Source organism: Apodemus sylvaticus, chromosome 1 (genome assembly GCF_947179515.1).
Source record: "Apodemus sylvaticus chromosome 1, mApoSyl1.1, whole genome shotgun sequence".
NCBI lineage: Eukaryota > Metazoa > Chordata > Mammalia > Rodentia > Muridae > Apodemus > Apodemus sylvaticus.
The window spans coordinates 178,315,927-178,334,705 of record NC_067472.1 but is presented as its reverse complement, the minus strand read 5'-3'; the positions used below and the strand labels follow the sequence as shown (position 1 = coordinate 178,334,705).

Below are 18,779 nucleotides of genomic sequence, written 5' to 3'. Positions count from 1 at the left end.
TCCCCCCCATCCACAGGCTCCCCCCATCCGCAGGCTCCCCCCATCCGCAGGCCCCCCCATCTGCAGCCTCCCCCCCATCCACAGGCTGCCCCCATCCACAGGCTGCCCCCATCCACAGGCTCCCCCCATCCGCAGGCTCCCCCCATCTGCAGGCTTCCCCATTCGCAGGCTCCCCCATCTGCAGCCTCCCCCCCATCCACAGGCTCCCCCCATCCGCAGGCTCCCCCCATCTGCAGGCTGCCCCATCCACAGGCTGCCCCCATCCGCAGGCTCCCCCCATCCGCAGGCTCCCCCATCCACAGGCTCCCCCATCCACAGGCTCCCCCAATCCACAGCCTCCCCCCCATCCTCAGGCTCCCCATCATCATTTTTTGGGGCTTGGGTATAGGTGATAGAAGCCAGGGCCTCACACACACTGCTCTTGTGTGTATGGAAGCTTCATTATAGAGGTGATTGGTCGTTGTCTCCAGTAGCGGTGCTCCCCACCACACACCACGTTAGGGGATGGGACAGAAAGTTCTCTCCCTTTGAGTACCTGGTTGGTTCCTCTGACAACCAACTCATCCGTGGTTATGTAGGGCTTTACCAAAACTCACCTCATTGTTCTAAGCTCAGGTGTTTAAAAGGCCGGCTGTAGATGATAAAAGGCTGCCTTTTACGGCTCTCTGGAGCTGCTCAGCTGTTTCAAGAACCAAGGGCAGAGGGTTGGACTTAAGAGGGCCTTAGCAAACACTAAAGGTCTCGGGTCTGTGGACAAGGGCAAACAGAAAAATAAGGAACAGTGCTTGGTGGGCAGTGGGGTTTTTTGTTTTGGTTTGGGTGTGTGGAGGTTTTTTAGTGTGTGCCTGTGATGTGTGGTTTATATGCATGTGAGTTTGCAGTTTGTTGGGTGGTGTCCTCCTCTGTTATTTTTAGTCTTGTTGATCTGAGACAGATTTCTCACTGAATCAGAAGCTTGCCTTTTAGGCTAGGCTGGCTGGCCAGCTAATACTGAAGATACAACATGTGTTTAGTTGATATGTCTTTTCATCATTATAAGTGTGTGTGTGTGTGTGTGTGTGTGTGTGAGCATGTGAGTGCACGTGAGTGCTTCTCTGAGACAGGATTTCTTTCTCTTGTAGCCCTGGCTGTTCTAGAACTTGCTTTGTAGACCAGGCTCGCCTGGAACTCTAAGATTTGCTATCTCTGCCTTCTAGGATTGCTGGAATTAAAGGGATACACCACCACTGCCTGGCTATTTATGGTTTTGTTTTGTTTCGTTTTGTTTTTAAGTTAGGGACTCACTATCTAGTCCAGGCTGTGTAGAATTTGGTATGTAGACCAGCCTGGCCTCCAACTCCCAATGATCCACCCACCTTGCCTCCCAGGTGCTGGAATCAACGATGTGTGCTACCACACCTGGCTTTAGTCTGCCTGTGTCTCATTCTTTTATTTCATTCTGATCTTTTGTTTTAATCAGAAAATGATTTGAATATAGGCTTTGCACGTCTGACTATGTAGATTTACAGCCTGGTGTGACACCCTATTGGCCAGGTCAGCAGTTCTTAACCTGTGGCTTGTGACCGTGACTTCACTGAGGGTCCCACATCAGACACCCTGTATATCGAGTTTACACTATGATTCATGACAGTAGCAAAACTAAAGTTATGACGTAGCAGTGAAATGATTTATGATTAGGGGTCACCACAACATGAGGACCTGTATTAAAAGGTCGCAGCATTAGGAAGATTGCAAACCACTGGACTAGAAAAGTCTTTACAAATCATTCAGTTGCTATAAAAAAGGACTGCATAAATTTGATCATACAGTCAACGTGAGAGCTAAATGTCTCTGTCCTAGGTCTGCTCTGGCTGCAGCCATCCTGGCAACCACGTTGACTGGACAGACAGTTGCCATCCCCCAGCCTCGCCAGAGATCCCGGTCTGAGAGTGATGCTTCCTCCTTTGAAAAGGACAGCTTCATCAAGCCTTACGCCACCACCTCCGAGCTGAGGCTGCGGTAGGGACGCCCTGCGGCTTTGCATCCTCTCCCGGCAGTAGAGGGCAGCTCGGCGTGGCTGTGACCACTGTGTATGGGCATGCGGGGTGTAGTCACCAGGTTCCCAACGCTCGTGTCCAGGAGGCACTGACAGGGACGAGAATAATCTTTCCTTTAGTTCCAGACGAGGTCTTTCTGTGTAGACCAGGACGGCCTCAGACTGTCCCTCCCATGCCTCAGGCTCCCTGGCAGCCAGGATTATAGCAGTGTACTGTGGGATCTCAGTCTTGACTTGAGCCATTTTGAATACAGCTAATTTTTCTTCTAAGAATTACAATTTTACTGAATTGAACTAAAAAAATAAAGAACTGTAAAAAGGATATAAGACCATCAAAGGAAGCATGTCAGTCCAGGTGAGGGCTGGGTTAGCCCCGCTGTATTTTAAAGCCCAGTGCTAAGTGGTGACAGAAGTGTGAGCCTCTCAGCTCAGTGCTGGGAGTGCTTGCCAGGGCACCAGGCACCTGAGACAGACCGGGGAGAAGGAAGGACTTCAGGACATCAGCTGACATGTGAAAACAAATCACCTTTGAATATTGTCCAGATCCTACACCCCCGTCAGTCCCCATGGGATGAAAGGATCATTCTAGGTAGTCACATATGTAAGACCATGAACTCCCGGGCAATGGCCACGTGCTTCTTTTTTTTTTTTTTTTTTTTTTCCTGAGACAGGGTTTCTCTGTGTAGCTCTGGCTGTCCTGGAGCTCACTCTGTAGACCAGGCTGGCCTTGAACTCAGAAATCCATCTGCCTCTGCCTCCCAGAGTGCTGGGATTACAGGCGTATGCCACCATCGCCTGGCTGGCCATGTACTTCTAAGACAGGAACTTAGAAGGTAAAATAAGTTTGGGTTTTTTGTTTGTTTGTTTTGTTTTGTTTTGTTTTGTTTTGTTTGGAAGGGGGCTTCTTGGGGCTGGGAATTGTGGCATCTGTAGCCCTAGAATTTGGGAGAGGGAACTTGAAGGATCAGCAGGAGGTCAAGGTTACCCTTGGCTGTACAGTAAATTTCAGACCAGCTTGGGCTATGGGAGATACTGTCTCAAAACAAAAGCAAAACTACAAAAGCAGTGCTTTGCAGGTCTGGGGGATAAGTCCTAGGTCCTCTACATGCCAGCTAGAAGCTGTGCCACTGGGTATGCGCCCCGCCATACATACATAATCTACCATTCAGAATGTCGACTGTAAGATCTTACTAGTTGCTCGGTGTGATGGTGCATGCCTTTAATCCCAACACAGGAGGCAGAGGCAGGCCAGACTGATCTATATAACAAGTTCCAGGCCAGTCCAACAAAAAAAAAAAAACTAGTGCAGGAGAAGATAGCCCAGCAGTGAAGGGTACAGCATACAGCACATACCGCTCTTGCAGAAGGCCAGATTTGGTTCCCAGTGTCCACATTAGGTGGTTCCCAACCACCTATGACCCCCATTCCAGAGGAGTCTGATGCTCTCGCCTCCAAGGGCACCCACACTCACAGCATTTACCTACACACAGGCACGCATGCACATACCTGTGCTATTGTCTTTTAATAAGTGTATTACAGTTTCCCTCTTGCCCAGCTAGCTCCCAAATAATTGAGACTGGATGATTATATTTATTTAGCATGCTTTAAGGGCACAACACCTGAGCAGTATTACTCCATTTTAAACCTCCAAACTCATCTGGCTACCTCCCAGCCAAAATCCCCAAGAAACTTGAATTTTATGGCTCTCTCTGTTCTATGTCTTTTTCTTTGTTTTGTTTTGTTTTTTGTTGTTTTTGGGGTTTTTTTTGTTGGTTTTTTTTTGTTTGTTTGTTTGTTTTGGTTTTGTTTTTTTTTTGTTTTTTTTTTTTTTGGTTTTTTGGATTTTGGGATTTTGTTTTTTTCGAGACAGGGTTTCTCTGTTTAGCCCTGGCTGTCCTAGAACTCACTCTGTAGATCAGGCTGGCCTCAAACTCGGAAATCCGCCTGCCTCTGCCTTCCAGAGTGCTGGGATTACAGGCGTGTGCCACCACCGCCCGGCTCTATGTCTTTTTCTGATGGTGTCCCTAGGGGAGAGATCTATCGTGAATCTCCACTTCCTCCTTCTCTCACTCCCCATTCCCCCTCCACACCCCCACCCATTCATGGCTGGCAGGAAGTCCAGCCCTATTCTCTCCCTGCTCAGTCATTGGCTGTTAAGCTCTCTTTATTGATACATCAGGAAACAATTAGGGAGCTGGTGTTTACACAAGATTGAGACAGGAGATACTCAGAATAAGGATTGTAACCAGATACAGGGGCGACGGAAATTAGCATTTGAATCTTTACACAGTCAAATGCAACAACATTATGCCTATGTATCCGTAACTAAACAAAACAAATAAACACAGCCTTACTAATAGCAGATGCAGACATGGCTCAGAGGTTAAGAGCATTGGCTACTATTCCAGAAGACACAGGTTCAGTTCCCAGCACTCACAGTCTTCTTTAACTCCAACTCCAGGGGAGTCCCGCGCCCTCTGCTGGCCTCAGTTCGTGTTGATACACATATAAATAAAAATACATCTTTTTAAAAATAGTGAGTTCTATATGTCCCGAGTATGAGTATGAAAACAAGTGTACAGCAGTGCTTAGAGGGGACGCAGGGCAGGGAGAGCCGGCGCTGTGCTCATGCAGCTGCCAGTGAGCAGTGTTTTACTGTTACAGTACTTCTCTGGCACGGACCTGGAGACAGCACGTTTAAGATGTGTGTAATAGCTTGGTGGGGTGGGCCAGTAATCCCAACACTTGGGAGGCTGAGGCAGGAGGATTATAGGTTGGGGCCAGCCTAGCCAGCTCAAAGTGAGAGCTTGTCTTTAAAAAAAAAAAGGGTTCCAATATCAGTGCTTGTTTGCTTCCTTTATTCATTAATGACGTAACACAGGCAAAGCTGGCCGAAGGAGCCGAGGAGGACTTCATTACCATCCTTTGAGACGCTGGGCTACGGGGAGGAGGAAGACGCTGAAACACAGGTGTCCACCAGCTGCCGGGAGTCAGAGTCCACCGCCTGGAAGGATGTGGGAGATGGCAGAGATGCTGCGTACGCTGTGCCTCACAGGGACCAGGTAACCTCCGCGTTCCCAAGCTGCTTTCTGCCTGCTACCCAGGGTAGGCCGCGAGAACGCTCAAGCAGGCCTGGGCTTCGCTCTGCTCCCTTGCTAGTGTGTCCAGCCCTGTGTCCATCCAGATGGAGGAAAGCATAAACTTCTTGGTTTAGCCTTTGAAGTCGAGTCCTTCAAAGGCAAAGATAAACATCTTTATGATATGAGAAGGATAAACATCCTTCTTTTGCTGTGCATACATGTGTGGTGTGCTTGTGTGTATATTGTATATGTGTGTGTGTGTGTGTGTGTGTGTCTGTGTGGTGTTAGTGTGTTTGTGTTATGCTTGTTTGTGTGTAGTGTGTGTGTTACACTTGCTCGTGTGTAGAGTCTGTGAGTGTGTATGTGCTTTGCTTGCTTGTGTGTGTGTAGTGTGTGTGTGTGTATATATATATGTGTTATGCTTGCTTCTGTGTATAATGCTTGCTTGTGTTTGTGAGTGTGTATGTGTTACACTTGCTTGTGTATGTGTGAGTGTGTATGTGTTACACTTGCTTGTGTGTATGTGAGTGTGTATGTTACCCTTGCTTGTGTGTCCGGGTTCATTCCCTGGCATCTCCAGATGGCCACCCTTGCTTGTGTGTATGTGTGTATTTTTTTGCTGTTGTTGCTTATTTGTTTTATGGCGTTCATTTGAGACTGGATGTAACCATGTAGCCTTGAGCTGATGGTTATAGACCAGGCTGTCCTCAGACTCTCCTGCTTCTGCCTCCTGAGTGCTGGGAGTAAAGGCGTGTGCCACCTCAACTGTCCGCTTACGTTTTCTTGCCCAAATTTTCCCCAAACTGGCTCCCCATCATGGCATTGCACCTCATGACCACATGCTGCATTTGGGGAGGCGTGGTCACGTGACTGACATGATGAGAGCTGTCAGGAGACTTGCCTGTAGCTCGGTACTAGAGCCTGTGCTTTCCTGGGGTCACTCAGTGCCGCTGGTACAGTGATGTCACATGATCACACGGTAGTGATGTCATATGGTCACCTGGGAACATTACAGCTTGCTTTGCTTTCATCCGGCTTTCTCCTACCCTAGTGCCCATTCCTTCTGACATTCCATGTTTGCTTCTAAGCTTTCTAACTCACTGTACGTAGGGACGTGGGATGTATTAGAATATATTCACCTGAATGACTCTATTGTTAGGTCTATATGATTTTGAAATCATATCTAAATATGCATTTCCCCTATTAACTTACTTCTTTTTTAATCTAATTATTTTATGTGTGTGAGTGTTTTGCCTGTAAATATGTTCACCACATGCATGCCTGGTGCCCAAGGAAGTCAGAAGAGGGTGTCAAATCCTCTGGAACTGGAATACGGATTGTTGTGAGACACTGTGGGTGCTGGGAACTGAACCCACATACTCTGCAAGAACAACCAGTGCTCTTAACCACTGATCCTTCTCTCCAGCCCTCCCTAATAGCTATTTGATTGGCATTCCTCGTGCCTTCAATTCCTTTTTTGGGGGTATCTTCCTTCCATTAAAAATTTTAAAGTTTATTAGTGTGTGTGTGTGTGTGTATGAGAGAGAGAGAGAGAGAGAGAGAGAGAGAGAGAGATATCCTCCTGTGTGGGGGCACATACTGTTGTGTGCATATGTGTAGAGGTCAGACACCTGTGTGGAGTCCTTTCTTCTTCCACCTTTAAGAGGATTAAGAGGGCTCTAGGGGTTGAACTTGGGTCCCTGGACTTGCATAGCAAATACCTTTTCCCAGTTTTTTCCCAAACCACACCATCTTCCATTTTTCTTTTTTTTTTTTTTTTTTTTTTTTTTTTTCCATAAAGGGCTTCATGCTATTTTTTTAGGAAACAACCATTATATATTATCATTTCTTTTTAAAAATATTTACTTGCTTTGATTTTTGGGTGTATGGTGTTTTGCGTGTATGTCTGTCTGTCTGTACACCACATACAGGCAGTGCCAATACAGTAAGAGCTCTTTGGATCCCCTAGACCTGTGGTGCCACGGTGATGTCTGTGAGCCACGGCGTGGGTGCTGAGAATCAGCCTGGGGCCTGAGGAGGAGCAGCCGGTGCTCTCAACGCTGAGCCACCTCTCCAGCTGCTCTTTCCCTTGTTCAGTCTCAGCCGTTCCGTCTGTCTGTCTGTTGACATGTGTTCGCAGGCCTGTGTGGCACTGTGTCACGTAACTTCCTCGGGCCTTTCACGTTCGTTTTGCTGCTGGTGCTTTCTATTTGTATTTTCTTAAGAGTAGCACTGAAGGAAACACTCACTCACATGTCCTCTGATGTGCTGCTTGTGCACACACACCCCGTCTGTGTGTGTGTGAGTGTGTGTATGTGTGTGTGTCCTGTGGTGTGCGTGTCCTCTGATGTGCTTGTACACATGTTGCGTGTGTACCATCAGAGGTCTGTGTGTGTCATCCACTAAAGAACTAAGAGATCTGCCAGACGATCTCCCAAGGACGCCGTTGGCATTTTCTTATCAATTTCACACTTCTGGTGACTGTGAGTAGTTTAATGTGTCTTTCACAGTTGGCCAAAGCTATTCATTCCCAGGAGATAAAAAGCAAGAGGTCACTTTGTTTCTCCTTCTCTGAAGTAACGAGTACTTTAGGAGCTAGGTCACCTTGGAGCCATATGCACAGAGCCCGTAGCTGCAGTGGCCCTCACCTTGCCTCTGAGATGCCTTTCCTATGATCATCATTGGTGGCTTCTACCAACTGCCTGCCGGCCACAGGTGCATCCTTCCCTTGACCCCCACACACCACTGCTAGGCCATGCTGACCCAAGCAAGTTTTGGCTGAAGAATCAGCCAAGCTAGGCTAGTGCACCCATAGGCCCTAGGCTAGCATACCTGCAGGATGTGTCACATGACTCCTTCTCTTGGCCCGTTGCCCTATGGCCCTGACCTTCAGAGCCCTGCCAGTGGGAGTGCCTCTAAGGGACAGCTTGGTGGCTTTGCCACTGTGCATGGTGACATACTTCCTGAAGAAGTAATCCTACTTCATCAGGAAACGACCCCAGAGCCGGGCGGTGGTGGCACATGCCTTTAATCCCAGCACTTGGGAGGCAGAGGCAGGCGGATTTCTGAGTTCTAGGCCAGCCTGGTCTACAGAGTGAGTGCCAGGACAGCCAGGGCTACACAGAGAAACCCTGTCTAGAAAAAAAAAAAAACAATTAAAAAAAAAAGAATGAAAAAACAAAACAAACAAACAAAAAAGGAAACGACCCCAGCAGCGGAGTCACATAGTGACCATTATGGGCCTCAGCCCTAGAAAGTTGCCCAGGTGAAGGTTCTCCCAGGATGGCCAGTGCTTCCTGTCACATAGTGCACTTTCATAATGGAACACCAGAGCTGGATATGATGGCATTGGGTGCTGTCCTGAGCGAGCCAGAAGCAGCCCCTTTCCTGAGCAGGTCCCTGCAGGGATGTGGAGAAGAAGCCATCCAGGCAGTACAGGATATGACGCTCCCCACAGCCTAAATGCAATAGGCATGCTGTTGACTGTCCGCCCAGGCTTTTGCAAGGCCCTGTGGTCTCCTCCTGCCGCAGCATACGCGGCCCTTTTCAGTGTGGCAGCTGTGGGCGTTGTATGAAGTACAACAGTTGAACCGTTAGGAGGATGCGTACAGCTAACAGGATCTGCCTGCTTGTTCCTCTCTCAAAACCAAAAGGTACGATCGGCACAAAAGCTGGGGAGAAAGGATGATGCTTCTGAGCGGGACTGGCTTTCAGACTCCTCCTCCTCCTCCTCTACTCCACAGCACACTCAACAGAAAGGTAAGGAAAGAGTTCTGTTTGTTTGTTTGTTTGTTTGTTTGTTTGTTTGTTTTTTCGAAATAGGGTCTCTCTGTGTAGCCCTGGCTGTCCTGGAACTCACTCTGTAGACCAGGCTGGCTTCAATCTCAGAAATCCATGTGCCTCTGCCTCCCAAGTGCTGGGAGTCCGTTCAGTGGTGCCACCTGCATTTAGGATGAAGCTCCCCACCTCAGCCCAGTGTAGACGCCCTGTCATGTGCCCATGCTTGTCTCCTGGGTGGTTGGGATCCGTTTGTTGACAGTATTAACCAATCACACTGTGTTGACAGACAGGCCCAGCAATCATGGTCATCAGGGAGTTTTGATCCATTCGGAATTTTGACAGGAAGGATGTGTTCATGTGCAAATTTTCTCTCTATTAAGACTGGGGTCGAGCCAGCACAGCATGGCACCTGCTAAGAAACTTTATTGTGAGCATCCCCTCATCCATACAGAGAAAAGAGATGAGATCTGAAAACTGTTAACTTGGAAGACAGTAGCCAGGTGTGGGGGTGAGGCAGGAGGCTGGGCCTCAGGTCCAGCCTGGCTGTGCAGTGACACCCTGCACTGTCTGAGAAGCAGTAAAAGCTCTGGCCCGCCGGGCAGTGGTGGCGCACTCCTGTAATCCCACCACTCTGGGAGGCAGAGGCAGGTGGATTTCTGAGTTTGAGGCCAGCCTGGTCTACAGAGTGAGTTCCAGGACAGCCAGGGCTACACAGAGAAACCCTGTCTCAAAAAAATAAAACCCAAATCCCCCCCCCACACACACACACACAAAAAAGCTCTGGCCAGCAGGGACTTTTCTGAGACTGGTATAGAGGAACAGGAAACAAACCTGTCTACAGAGTCAGGGGGACCTCCATCCAGCAAGATGTCTCAGTGGAGAAAGGCACTTGCTTGAGAATTGGAGAGCATGCACATACACACACACACACACACACACACACAGATATCTGTGTTGCACACAGATATAAATCACTATATTAATAAAAGATAAAAGATAGACATTCAGCCATGTGACAAAGATGACATCCATGGCCTCATCCCTTCATGGTCAAGTTGTAGAGGAGGTGGCCAGATTGTCGCCTGTCGTCTGGAGTGCCAGAACAGGTGACACGGGTGACACAAAGACCAAGAGAAGTAGAGTAGAGGCATCTGCCAGGTAGAGAAAGTAGCCAAATGATGACTTGAACTCACAGACAGGGCAGGACTGGGTGTGAGCATGTGCCTGGTGCATCCAGGCGGACCCGGCTGAGGCTCGACATTTTGGCTGAATGCAGCTGGTCGGTACAGTGCCTGCCTGGCATTTGTGAAGCCCTGGGTTGGCACTGCGTGTAGTGGTGCGACCCTGGACTCCCAAGCTTGTAGGAGGTAGAGGCGAGGGGAATGGAAGGCCATCTCTGGTTCTGTAGAGTGTTCAGGGTTGGCCTGGACTGTATGAGACCCATCTTAAAAACAGCAGAACTGTGTTTCAGGATATTTGACTTCACTGTGAACCCTGAGATTGTGTTATTTACTGAAAGGGGAAAAAAAAAAAAAGCTCTTTCTCAACCTTAGCACACACCTTTAATTCCTCTGGCTGGAATACAGACATGCCTTTAGTACACACATTTAATCCCAAACAATGAAGGTAAAGTTAGTTTGTAGAAGGAAGCACCCATGTTTGAAAGTGATATCTAATTGAGGGGCAGACAATATGATGAATCAGAGAAAGATTTGACAAAATAGGATCTGCCTGACTCTCTTGAGAAGAGAGCAGTAAGCCTCAGAGATGACAATTACGTCAGGCAAATAAAAGTTACTCTACAGAACTGAACTGCTAAAATAGGATCTGCCTGACTCTCTTGAGAAGAGAGCAGTAAGCCTCAGAGATGACAATTACGTCAGGCAAATAAAAGTTACTCTACAGAACTGAACTGCTAAAATAGGATCTGCCTGACTCTCTTGAGGGGAAGGGAAGCTACTTAAGGGGCAGTGGGAAAAAACAAAACAAAACAAAACAAAACAAGGAGGCAGCTTTACCAGTGTTACAGAGACAGGCTGCAGAGAGAACAAGCTAAGAATACCCAGCCTGAGCCAGAGAATGAGAAGGAAGCAGAAGAGTAGAGCAGATTGCTAGAGATAGTATGAAGCCAAGCAGAGTAATTCAGGAGAGGCAGGGAAGCGGGGTGGGAAGGGGAGAGAGAGAGGTGGGGGGCAGATGGAATGAGTCAGCTTGGAGAGCAGAGCGAGCCAGAAGGGCTAAGTTAAGCAGCCAGCCAGCCAGAGATCTGAAAGAACAAGGAAGGGTGAGCTTATTCAGCAGCAAGTGTCAGAGACAGAGGCCGAAAATTCTAGGATTGTATGGAAACTAGAAACTTCCACGACTAGGCCTAGGAAGCAGTAAGCCTCAGAGATGACAATTACGTCAGGCAAATAAAAGTTACTCTACAGAACTGAACTGCTACACTTAAGCCTCTCCGTGATGACGGCTCGACTGCTGGGGATTTTACTGAGTTGGAAAGTAGATTTAGAATTCTGTGCGCATTAAGCTTAGTCCGTGTTCTGAGCCCTGCAGAACTTTTTTGTTTTCTGTTTTTCACAGTGTCCGCTGTTCAGTGAGTTATTTACACTCTCCAGAGCAATGGCGGGGAGTAAGAAGCAGCCGAGGCTTCCTACTCGCCACTAGCGAAAACTGTCAGCCAAGTCGGGTGGAGGGTGTCTTCCTAGGGTACCTCAGTTACCCCAGGAGGGCAAGTCCCCTGCCAAATCTGTTGCTATTTGTATCGCTGAACAGTTTGCTATTTTTATGACTTAATTTGTATGGACATGAGAGGCAGAGTGGAGTCAGGCATTGGCCGACCTTGGCCAGCAGGAGAAACCTGTGACTGGGGAGGTAGGGAAGAGCAGTGCGGAAGCTCAGAGTCTCTGAGAGAGAGAGAGAGAAGAGAGAGAGAGAGAGAGAGAGAGAGAGAGAGAGAGAGAGAGAGAGAGAGAGAGAGAGAGAGAGAGAGATGGCGCAGTCAAGGTCAGGCCACTGCCTTGTCCTGAGACCTTGCTCTACACTTGGGGACAAGGTAAGTCTGAGTTTCTGAGTACACTCTTCTTGTGTGTCTAATTTCTTACGCTTTTAAAACTTTCCGTTTTCTCTTTTTTAAACCAGATGTTAAACACTCTGTTCTGAATCTAGAGGTAAGCTTATTTTCAAGAATTCCTATTTTAAAAAGTAGACTTTTCACTATTAATTTGTCTTTGATTTTTTTTCCTTTTTTATTTATTCCTTTTATTTTTATTTTTTTGAACCATGTGACTTCTGTCCCTGACTCTGTACTGTTTCCGTTTCCTGATTAATACACGTTCAATTTCCTTTGTTTCCTTGGATGAAACCAACTTAATCCTGATTTATGATCTTTTATTTCATCATAATAGCACACTCGTATTAAAAGCTCTTCTCCTCAAAGGTCTTTCTGCTGCATGCTTCACTGAATGACCTCGTCCGTGGTGGGGGGTCAGAGGGGAGTGACTCAAGAGACGCACTGAGGTGCATTACTGGGGACTAAGGGGTTTGTTTGACTTGTTTATACCTCAAGCAGACAGACAGACAGACAGATCTGAGGAGAGCTCAGCCTAAGCACCAGAGACAGATAGCATCCCAGGGTCTCCAGAGTGCAGGATCTGAGGAATTGGAGCCCACCTTCCTTTTATCATCCTTTCTACAGATTGGGGGTGTGTGTATGTGTCAGGGTACAAGCCTGCAGTCATGCTCTCTCTTTCCCAGGCAGGAGGCAGGGAACGGGGTTGGTAGCAGGATATATGGCCATACCCACTTTGATGTAAACTCACTTCCCAGGAGAGAATCCTGCTTCTAGGATGCTTGTCATGGAGGGACTTGAGTAGATAGCATCTCAGCAGAGCTCCTGTTAGTATCCTGTAAGAGGAGGCTGCTGTGGAAGCCAGATTCTGTCATCACATTCACGTGTATGTGTATACACACGCACACACACACACACACACACACGCCAATATTCTGAGATACTGGGTCTTGAACTGAGCGTCCTGTGCTTTGCTAGGCAAGTGCATTCTGGGTGAACTACATGAAGACATGACTGCTCCATGGTATGGTTAAGGAAAAGGCTTTTATTGTTACCAGAAAGGAGTGTGCAGCCACGGGCGTCTGTAAGAGTCCAGAGCAGAGAGAGAAACTGGTAGACTTGAGCGTGGCCAACAGCCTGGACCTGGTCATTGCAGGAAGGAGAAGAGGAGAGGAGGGTAGGAGGACGGGAGGGGAGAGCGAGAGATGAACACAAAGGGAAAAGCTAGAGAGAGGGAGGCCATGAGTAAGACCAAAGGGAGCTGAACTAGCTGGGTCACAGGGAGAATCGGGCTGGGGGAAGGGAAGCTCCTGGGCTGGAGGAAGTTTGGGGGAGGGGAAGGTGAGACTAGTACTAGAGCTATGAGCCTGGCCACTCCCTCATGTGCTTAGTGGTGTGCTACTCACCATAGACTGCCTTTGTCCCTTCTGCTAGCAGTAAGGACGTGGCTCCTTTAGCAGAGGGGAACCGACCACGAGTTCCTGAGGAAAACTGGCCTTCTGTCTGATTGCCAGAATTTGGGGAAATGGAGTTTCCTTTGTCCCTGACACCTGACTTCACTTAATACTCCTAAACCTGGAAGAAGATTGAGCTTCCAAAGTTTAGTTGTGGGAATGACTCATGAAAAGTAAGAAATCACATCTGCACCTCCTAGAGCAATAAGCATTTTAATAACTTAGCACCGAAAGAAACCCTCCCTGAAGTTTCTCCTTTTAGGGATTAACAGTTGAACATGTTTCACCAGATGTGGTGGTTCACTCGTAGATTCCCAGCACCTGCATGCGATTCGTCTCAGCAGGAGGATCATAAGTTCATGAGTCAAGGCTGCAGACCCCATCTCAGAAAACAAAGCAAAAGCTTACTCTCTGATTCTACGAAGAGTTATAACCTTAACCTGCTTTCCCAGCAGAAACCAACACCGCAACCCTGCTCCCACACACAGCGGGAAAGCTAAGGGCCGCTCCCAGCCTTCTGCTCATTGAGAGGCAGCCACCATCTATTTTCTCAGCAGTTAGAACCCTGCTTTGCTGCCTCGTGGGCCATCAGTGCCTCACACTCACAGTAAAGTGAAGAGACCATCAGGGAAGATACAGTCACTGCACACTCAGGCGGAAAAACAGGGGACAGCTGGGGGAAAGCCTTCCCTGAGGGGCTGCTCCGAGTGTATGCTGTTCAGTTGTGAGAAAACAGTCGGGGTTAAAGTCCAGGTGCTAAAGAAAGAGCCTCAGAAGAAGCCAAGTGAAGAGGGAGTTCCACCCTCTACCTGCCGCCTCCCTCTGTGCCAGTCCCTGCCAGTCCCTGCCAGTTCGCTGTGGGATGTACTCACATGTAATCACACTCTGTCTTTTCCTCCCTAGGATGAGAAAGTACCATTGCGTGATAAGCCTCCTCCCTCCCCAGGTACTGGCCTTTTGGGGTTCACTCTGATGGGCCTGCTTAGTGTTTACAGAGCGCCCAGAAGAGTCATCTAAAGGGAAGTTGCGGCTCCCTGTGAAGGCTCTGGGGTCTGATGCTGTGCTGAACTTTGGGAAGGTGTTAACCAATGACTAATAGTGGGGTAAAGGATAGGCCTGTGGGGGGAGAGAGCTCAGGACCTGGGGTGAGGGTGGGGCTTGTGGGGAGAGCACAAGTTTGTGAGGGTGTGCCTATGGGATGTGCTGAGCCCTTGGATGGACGCCATCCCTGTGGGATGTGTTCGAGGCCTGGATGTTGGTGTTCAGACAAGGGCTCAGCCTGAGGGGCTGTGCTTAGCCAGGCTGACCTCTATAGCTGGGAAGCGGCTGTCTACAGAGTGGGTTTGTAGTTTGGGGCTGTTGTGTCTCCCACCGCTCATCTGAAGGTATTATTTTGTCTTTCATTTGGATTAGCTGTATTTTGGCTTTCTTGGGGATTTTCCGCTGTGTTCTGAGAGAGCTCTGGTGCCCTAACTTCCGGCTCCCAGGCTCCTCCTCCATTGAGAGTCATCCCTTGTGTGGCCTGCCTAAAGTCAGGTTGTTCATCACAGTGATGTGCAAGAGGTTCAGAGTAAGATCCTCAGACATCTATGTGACCTGGGCTCAGGAACATGGGCTCAGGTCACTCCAGGTGACATTTTCCAGCATGGAAGCAGTTATATGAACTTTGGTCACTGAGCACAGCCATAAATCAAGGCCTTTACCGACTGCACTGAGCAGGTTACTGGCAAAGCCAGGAAACCTCTGCTGTCTCAGATGCTATCTGAAAATGTCACTAGTGTTAGAAGCGGTGGGGGCTAGTAGGTTACTAAGTCATTTCATTCCAGAAGGATTTACCTGAGCGTCACCAGGATGCAGCAGGAGTGCTCCTGCCTCCTCTGGCCCCGCCCCCTCTCTACATGCTGTCCATTGTACCTTCCCCGCAGGCACCCAGTCTGCTCAGACACCAGGGGCATCAGACCCAGGCCTGATGTGACCGAGTTGCTCACATGGCTTTTGGAATAAAGTGTCAAATGTTTTTGATGTGAGCCGGTTATATCATAATTATGTGGAATGAAGTGTCGGATGTTTTGGACGCGAACTGGTTACATAGTTATGTGGACTTTCCTCTGTTACCTTTAGATGTAGCTGGCAGAATACATCAAAGATATACAGAAATAACCAAAGAAAAGTTTGAGGAGTTAAAAGAAGAAACTGTGCATCTATACTCTGCAAACCAAGCCCTCAGCCTTGAACTGAGCGCTCTGAGGCAGGCCATGAAGGACTTACAGCTGAAGCTCAAGATGGTGGAAAAAGACAACAGGAAGCTGAAGGAGACAGAAAAGGCCTCCTCTCGGGAAGGTGCAGCCCCTATGGCGCCATTACTGAGGGATAGTCAGGGGCTCTTTTTTATTTTGAGAACTGATGTGTATGTGGATATTTATGTTGTAATATTTAAGACTACATTAGTACCTTTATGCTTATTGAATTCTGGTTTTATCTGCTGTAATATTTTGGTTAAATGTCTTAACTTATTTATATAAATTACTATACATACACATATATTTGCATACAGTTCACTACAAGGGAACAAGAGACTGACTGATAGTTTATACAAAGTCTTGGTGACTCTGAGACGACTGATTGCAGCAGAACATTCTGTTGGTGTTTTTCAGTCATCACACCTGAATTGCTTTGTCTAAGGAAGCAAAGCCAGAACCTGGTGGATGAGAACGAGGCTCTGAAGATGACCGTGCACAGGCTGAACGTGGAACTCAGTCGCTACCAAACCAAATTCAGGCCTCTGTCTGAGGAAGAGGTAATGTTTCCAACTCCAGAAAATCAGTCTGTTTGTCTTTAGTCTTTACCGTTGGATTGATTTCTGGTTCTTGACATGTTCTTGGTAGTTCATACCTCTAATCCCTGCACTTGGGTGACAGAGGTAGGCCCGTTTGTGGGTTTGATTCCCACCTGGTCTACATAGTAAGACCCTATTTACAAAAAGAGTTGTTAAAATCAGATAACACACACACATACACACACACACACACACACACACACAGACACACACACACACACAACTTGTCAGCCCAGTATTTAGCAAGATCAGGCAGAGGAGTCTTTGGAGTCTTGAGCTTGAGGTCCGCCTGGGCCTACAAAGTAAGTTTAAGGATAGTCTGAACTCCACATTGAGACTTTGACTTTAAGTAAAAGAAAGGGGGCTGGAGAGGTGGCTCAGCAATACTAACTTGCTGGTGTTTCAGAGTTCCCTTCCCAGCACCCCATCAGATAGCTCACAACTACCTGTATCTCCAGTGCAGAGATTTCTGACACCTTCTTTGGGCCTTCTTGAGAGTACTGTACACACAGGCACTCACAATTTAAAATCAAAGTAAGTCTTTAAAGAAAAACCATTTTGTTTATTTTTTTTGTTTTTTCAAGACAGGGTTTCTTTGTGTAAGCTTGGCTATCCTGGAACTCCCTCTGTAGACCAGGTTGGCCTAACTCAGAGATCTGCCTGCCTTTGCCTCCTGAGTGCTGGGATTAAAGATGTACCACCACACCCAGCTAAAAACATTTTCTCTCTCTCTCTCTCTCTCTCTCTCTCTCTCCTTCCTTCCTTCCTTCCTTCCTTCCTTCCTTCCTTCCTTCCTTCCTTCCTTTCTTTCTTTCTTTCTTTCTTTCTTTCTTTCTTTCTTTCTTTCTTTCTTTCTTTCTTTCTTTCTTTCTTTCTTCTTTCTTCCTTTCTTCCTTTCCTTTAAAGATTTATTTATTATATATAAGTAGACTATAGCTGTCTTTAGACACACCAGAAGAGGGCATCAGATCTCATTACAGATGGTTGTGAGCCACCATGTGTTTGCTGGGGAACTGAGCTTAGTATCTCTGGAGGAGCAATCAGTGCTCTTAACCGCTGAGCCATCTCTCCAGCCCAAAACATTTCTTAAAAAGGCATACTTAATTATTCCATCCAAAAAAAGCATTGATCTCTCCTCTCGTGGCTGTGACGGGAGACCTGCTAGGAACCATTCAAAGGAGCAGAGATTTACTTTGGGTCCCGGTTCATGGGCTGCAGCCCACTGTGGCCAGGAAGCATGCTGCCCAAGTACAGCATGACTTGTTTTATCTCTGCAAACCAGGAGGCCAAGAGCCAGACTGGTAGCAGGCCTAGCCTGCCATGCTCAGAGCCCGTGCATGGCCCTGTGTCCTGTCAACTGACCAGAACCGTACCCCACCGTATATGGTTCTTCAGCCTCTGCAGACAGCACTACCAACCAGTGACCAAGTGCACAAGCATGAGCTGTGGCAGCCTCCTAGACTCAGCCATAGCACGGGACCAGCCCGCCTCCTCCATCCCACTCCTCCCCACCCCAGCCCACCCCAATTCAGCCTACCCCACCCCATCCCACCCCACTCCTCCCCACTCCATCCCACCCCACTCCTCCCCACCCCAGCCCACCCTACCCCAGCCCACCCCAGCCCACCCTACTCCACCCTATCCCACCCCACCCCATCCCACCCCATTCCTCCCCACCCTAGCCCACCCTACCCCATCCCATCCCACCCCACCACACCCCACCATACCCTACCCTATCCCACCCCACCCCATAATGAAGGCAGTGAAGACCCTGGAAACCACTGGGCCAGGGAAGAAACATAAGAAGATTTAAAGGTTCCCATCAGCTGTTCCATTCCCAGCCTGTTCTTTAGAATTACAGCTATTATAGAAATTCGTCAGATTGTTCCTCAAGTACTTGCAGGGCACAGACCCTTAGACTCTTCCTGAGTAAGATAACAGAGGTGCCCGCCTCTCGCTGCCTCCCAGGTTCTGCACTGCCACACCTGTCCTGACTTCCATTCTGATTCTAGGGATTTGCCTATTTTGAACAGTTCATAGAAATGTACTTATGTTGTAATTGGCTTGTGACTGATTTCTTTCATTTATATGATATTAATCTTCTTTTTGAGTGATGCTGGTAATTGAAGCCTGATCTTTGTGCATGTTAGGCAGGCACTCTACCAACTCCAGATTTATTATGCTTTTTTTTTTTTTTTAAGATTTATTTATCATATGTTAGTACACTCCAGAAGAGGGCGTGTCAGATTTCATTACGGATGGTTGTGAGCCACCATGTGGTTGCTGGGATTTGAACTCAGGACCTTTGGAAGAGCAGTCAGTGCTCTTAACCGCTGAGCCACCTCTCCAGCCCCTTATTATGCTTTTCTAAGAAAGGGTCTCAGACTGTGTGTAGCCCAAGCAAGGACTCGTCGTGTAGCTCAGGCGAGCCAGGCACAAGCCACCACAGCAGCTCCCAGTGTTAACCTTTTAATAACAAAATTAAGCTGGGGGAGTTCACATGATCCAAAACACATGGGCGGGGCAG

The 18,779-nt window shown here is 48.0% G+C and overlaps 1 protein-coding gene across 5 annotated transcripts in view; it reads left to right on the top strand.

The window, feature by feature from the left end:
• Cep89 (centrosomal protein 89) overlaps positions 1–18,779 on the top strand; it is a 47,176-nt gene that overhangs the window by 8,418 nt on the left and 19,979 nt on the right. For 3 of the 5 annotated variants that reach the window (XR_007974645.1, XM_052165451.1, XM_052165472.1), the window contains exons 3-9: positions 1,840–1,998; positions 4,917–5,097; positions 8,769–8,874; positions 12,034–12,062; positions 14,320–14,362; positions 15,538–15,756; positions 16,071–16,213. Coding sequence is in view for 4 of the 5 variants with exons in the window: in XM_052165451.1 (XP_052021411.1) it covers positions 1,840–1,998; positions 4,917–5,097; positions 8,769–8,874; positions 12,034–12,062; positions 14,320–14,362; positions 15,538–15,756; positions 16,071–16,213 (880 nt within the window). In the remaining variant the exon portion in view is untranslated. The remainder of the gene's footprint in view (positions 1–1,839; positions 1,999–4,916; positions 5,098–8,768; positions 8,875–12,033; positions 12,063–14,319; positions 14,363–15,537; positions 15,757–16,070; positions 16,214–18,779) is intronic. The other 2 variants (XM_052165455.1, XM_052165463.1) reach the window with 2 other exon arrangements.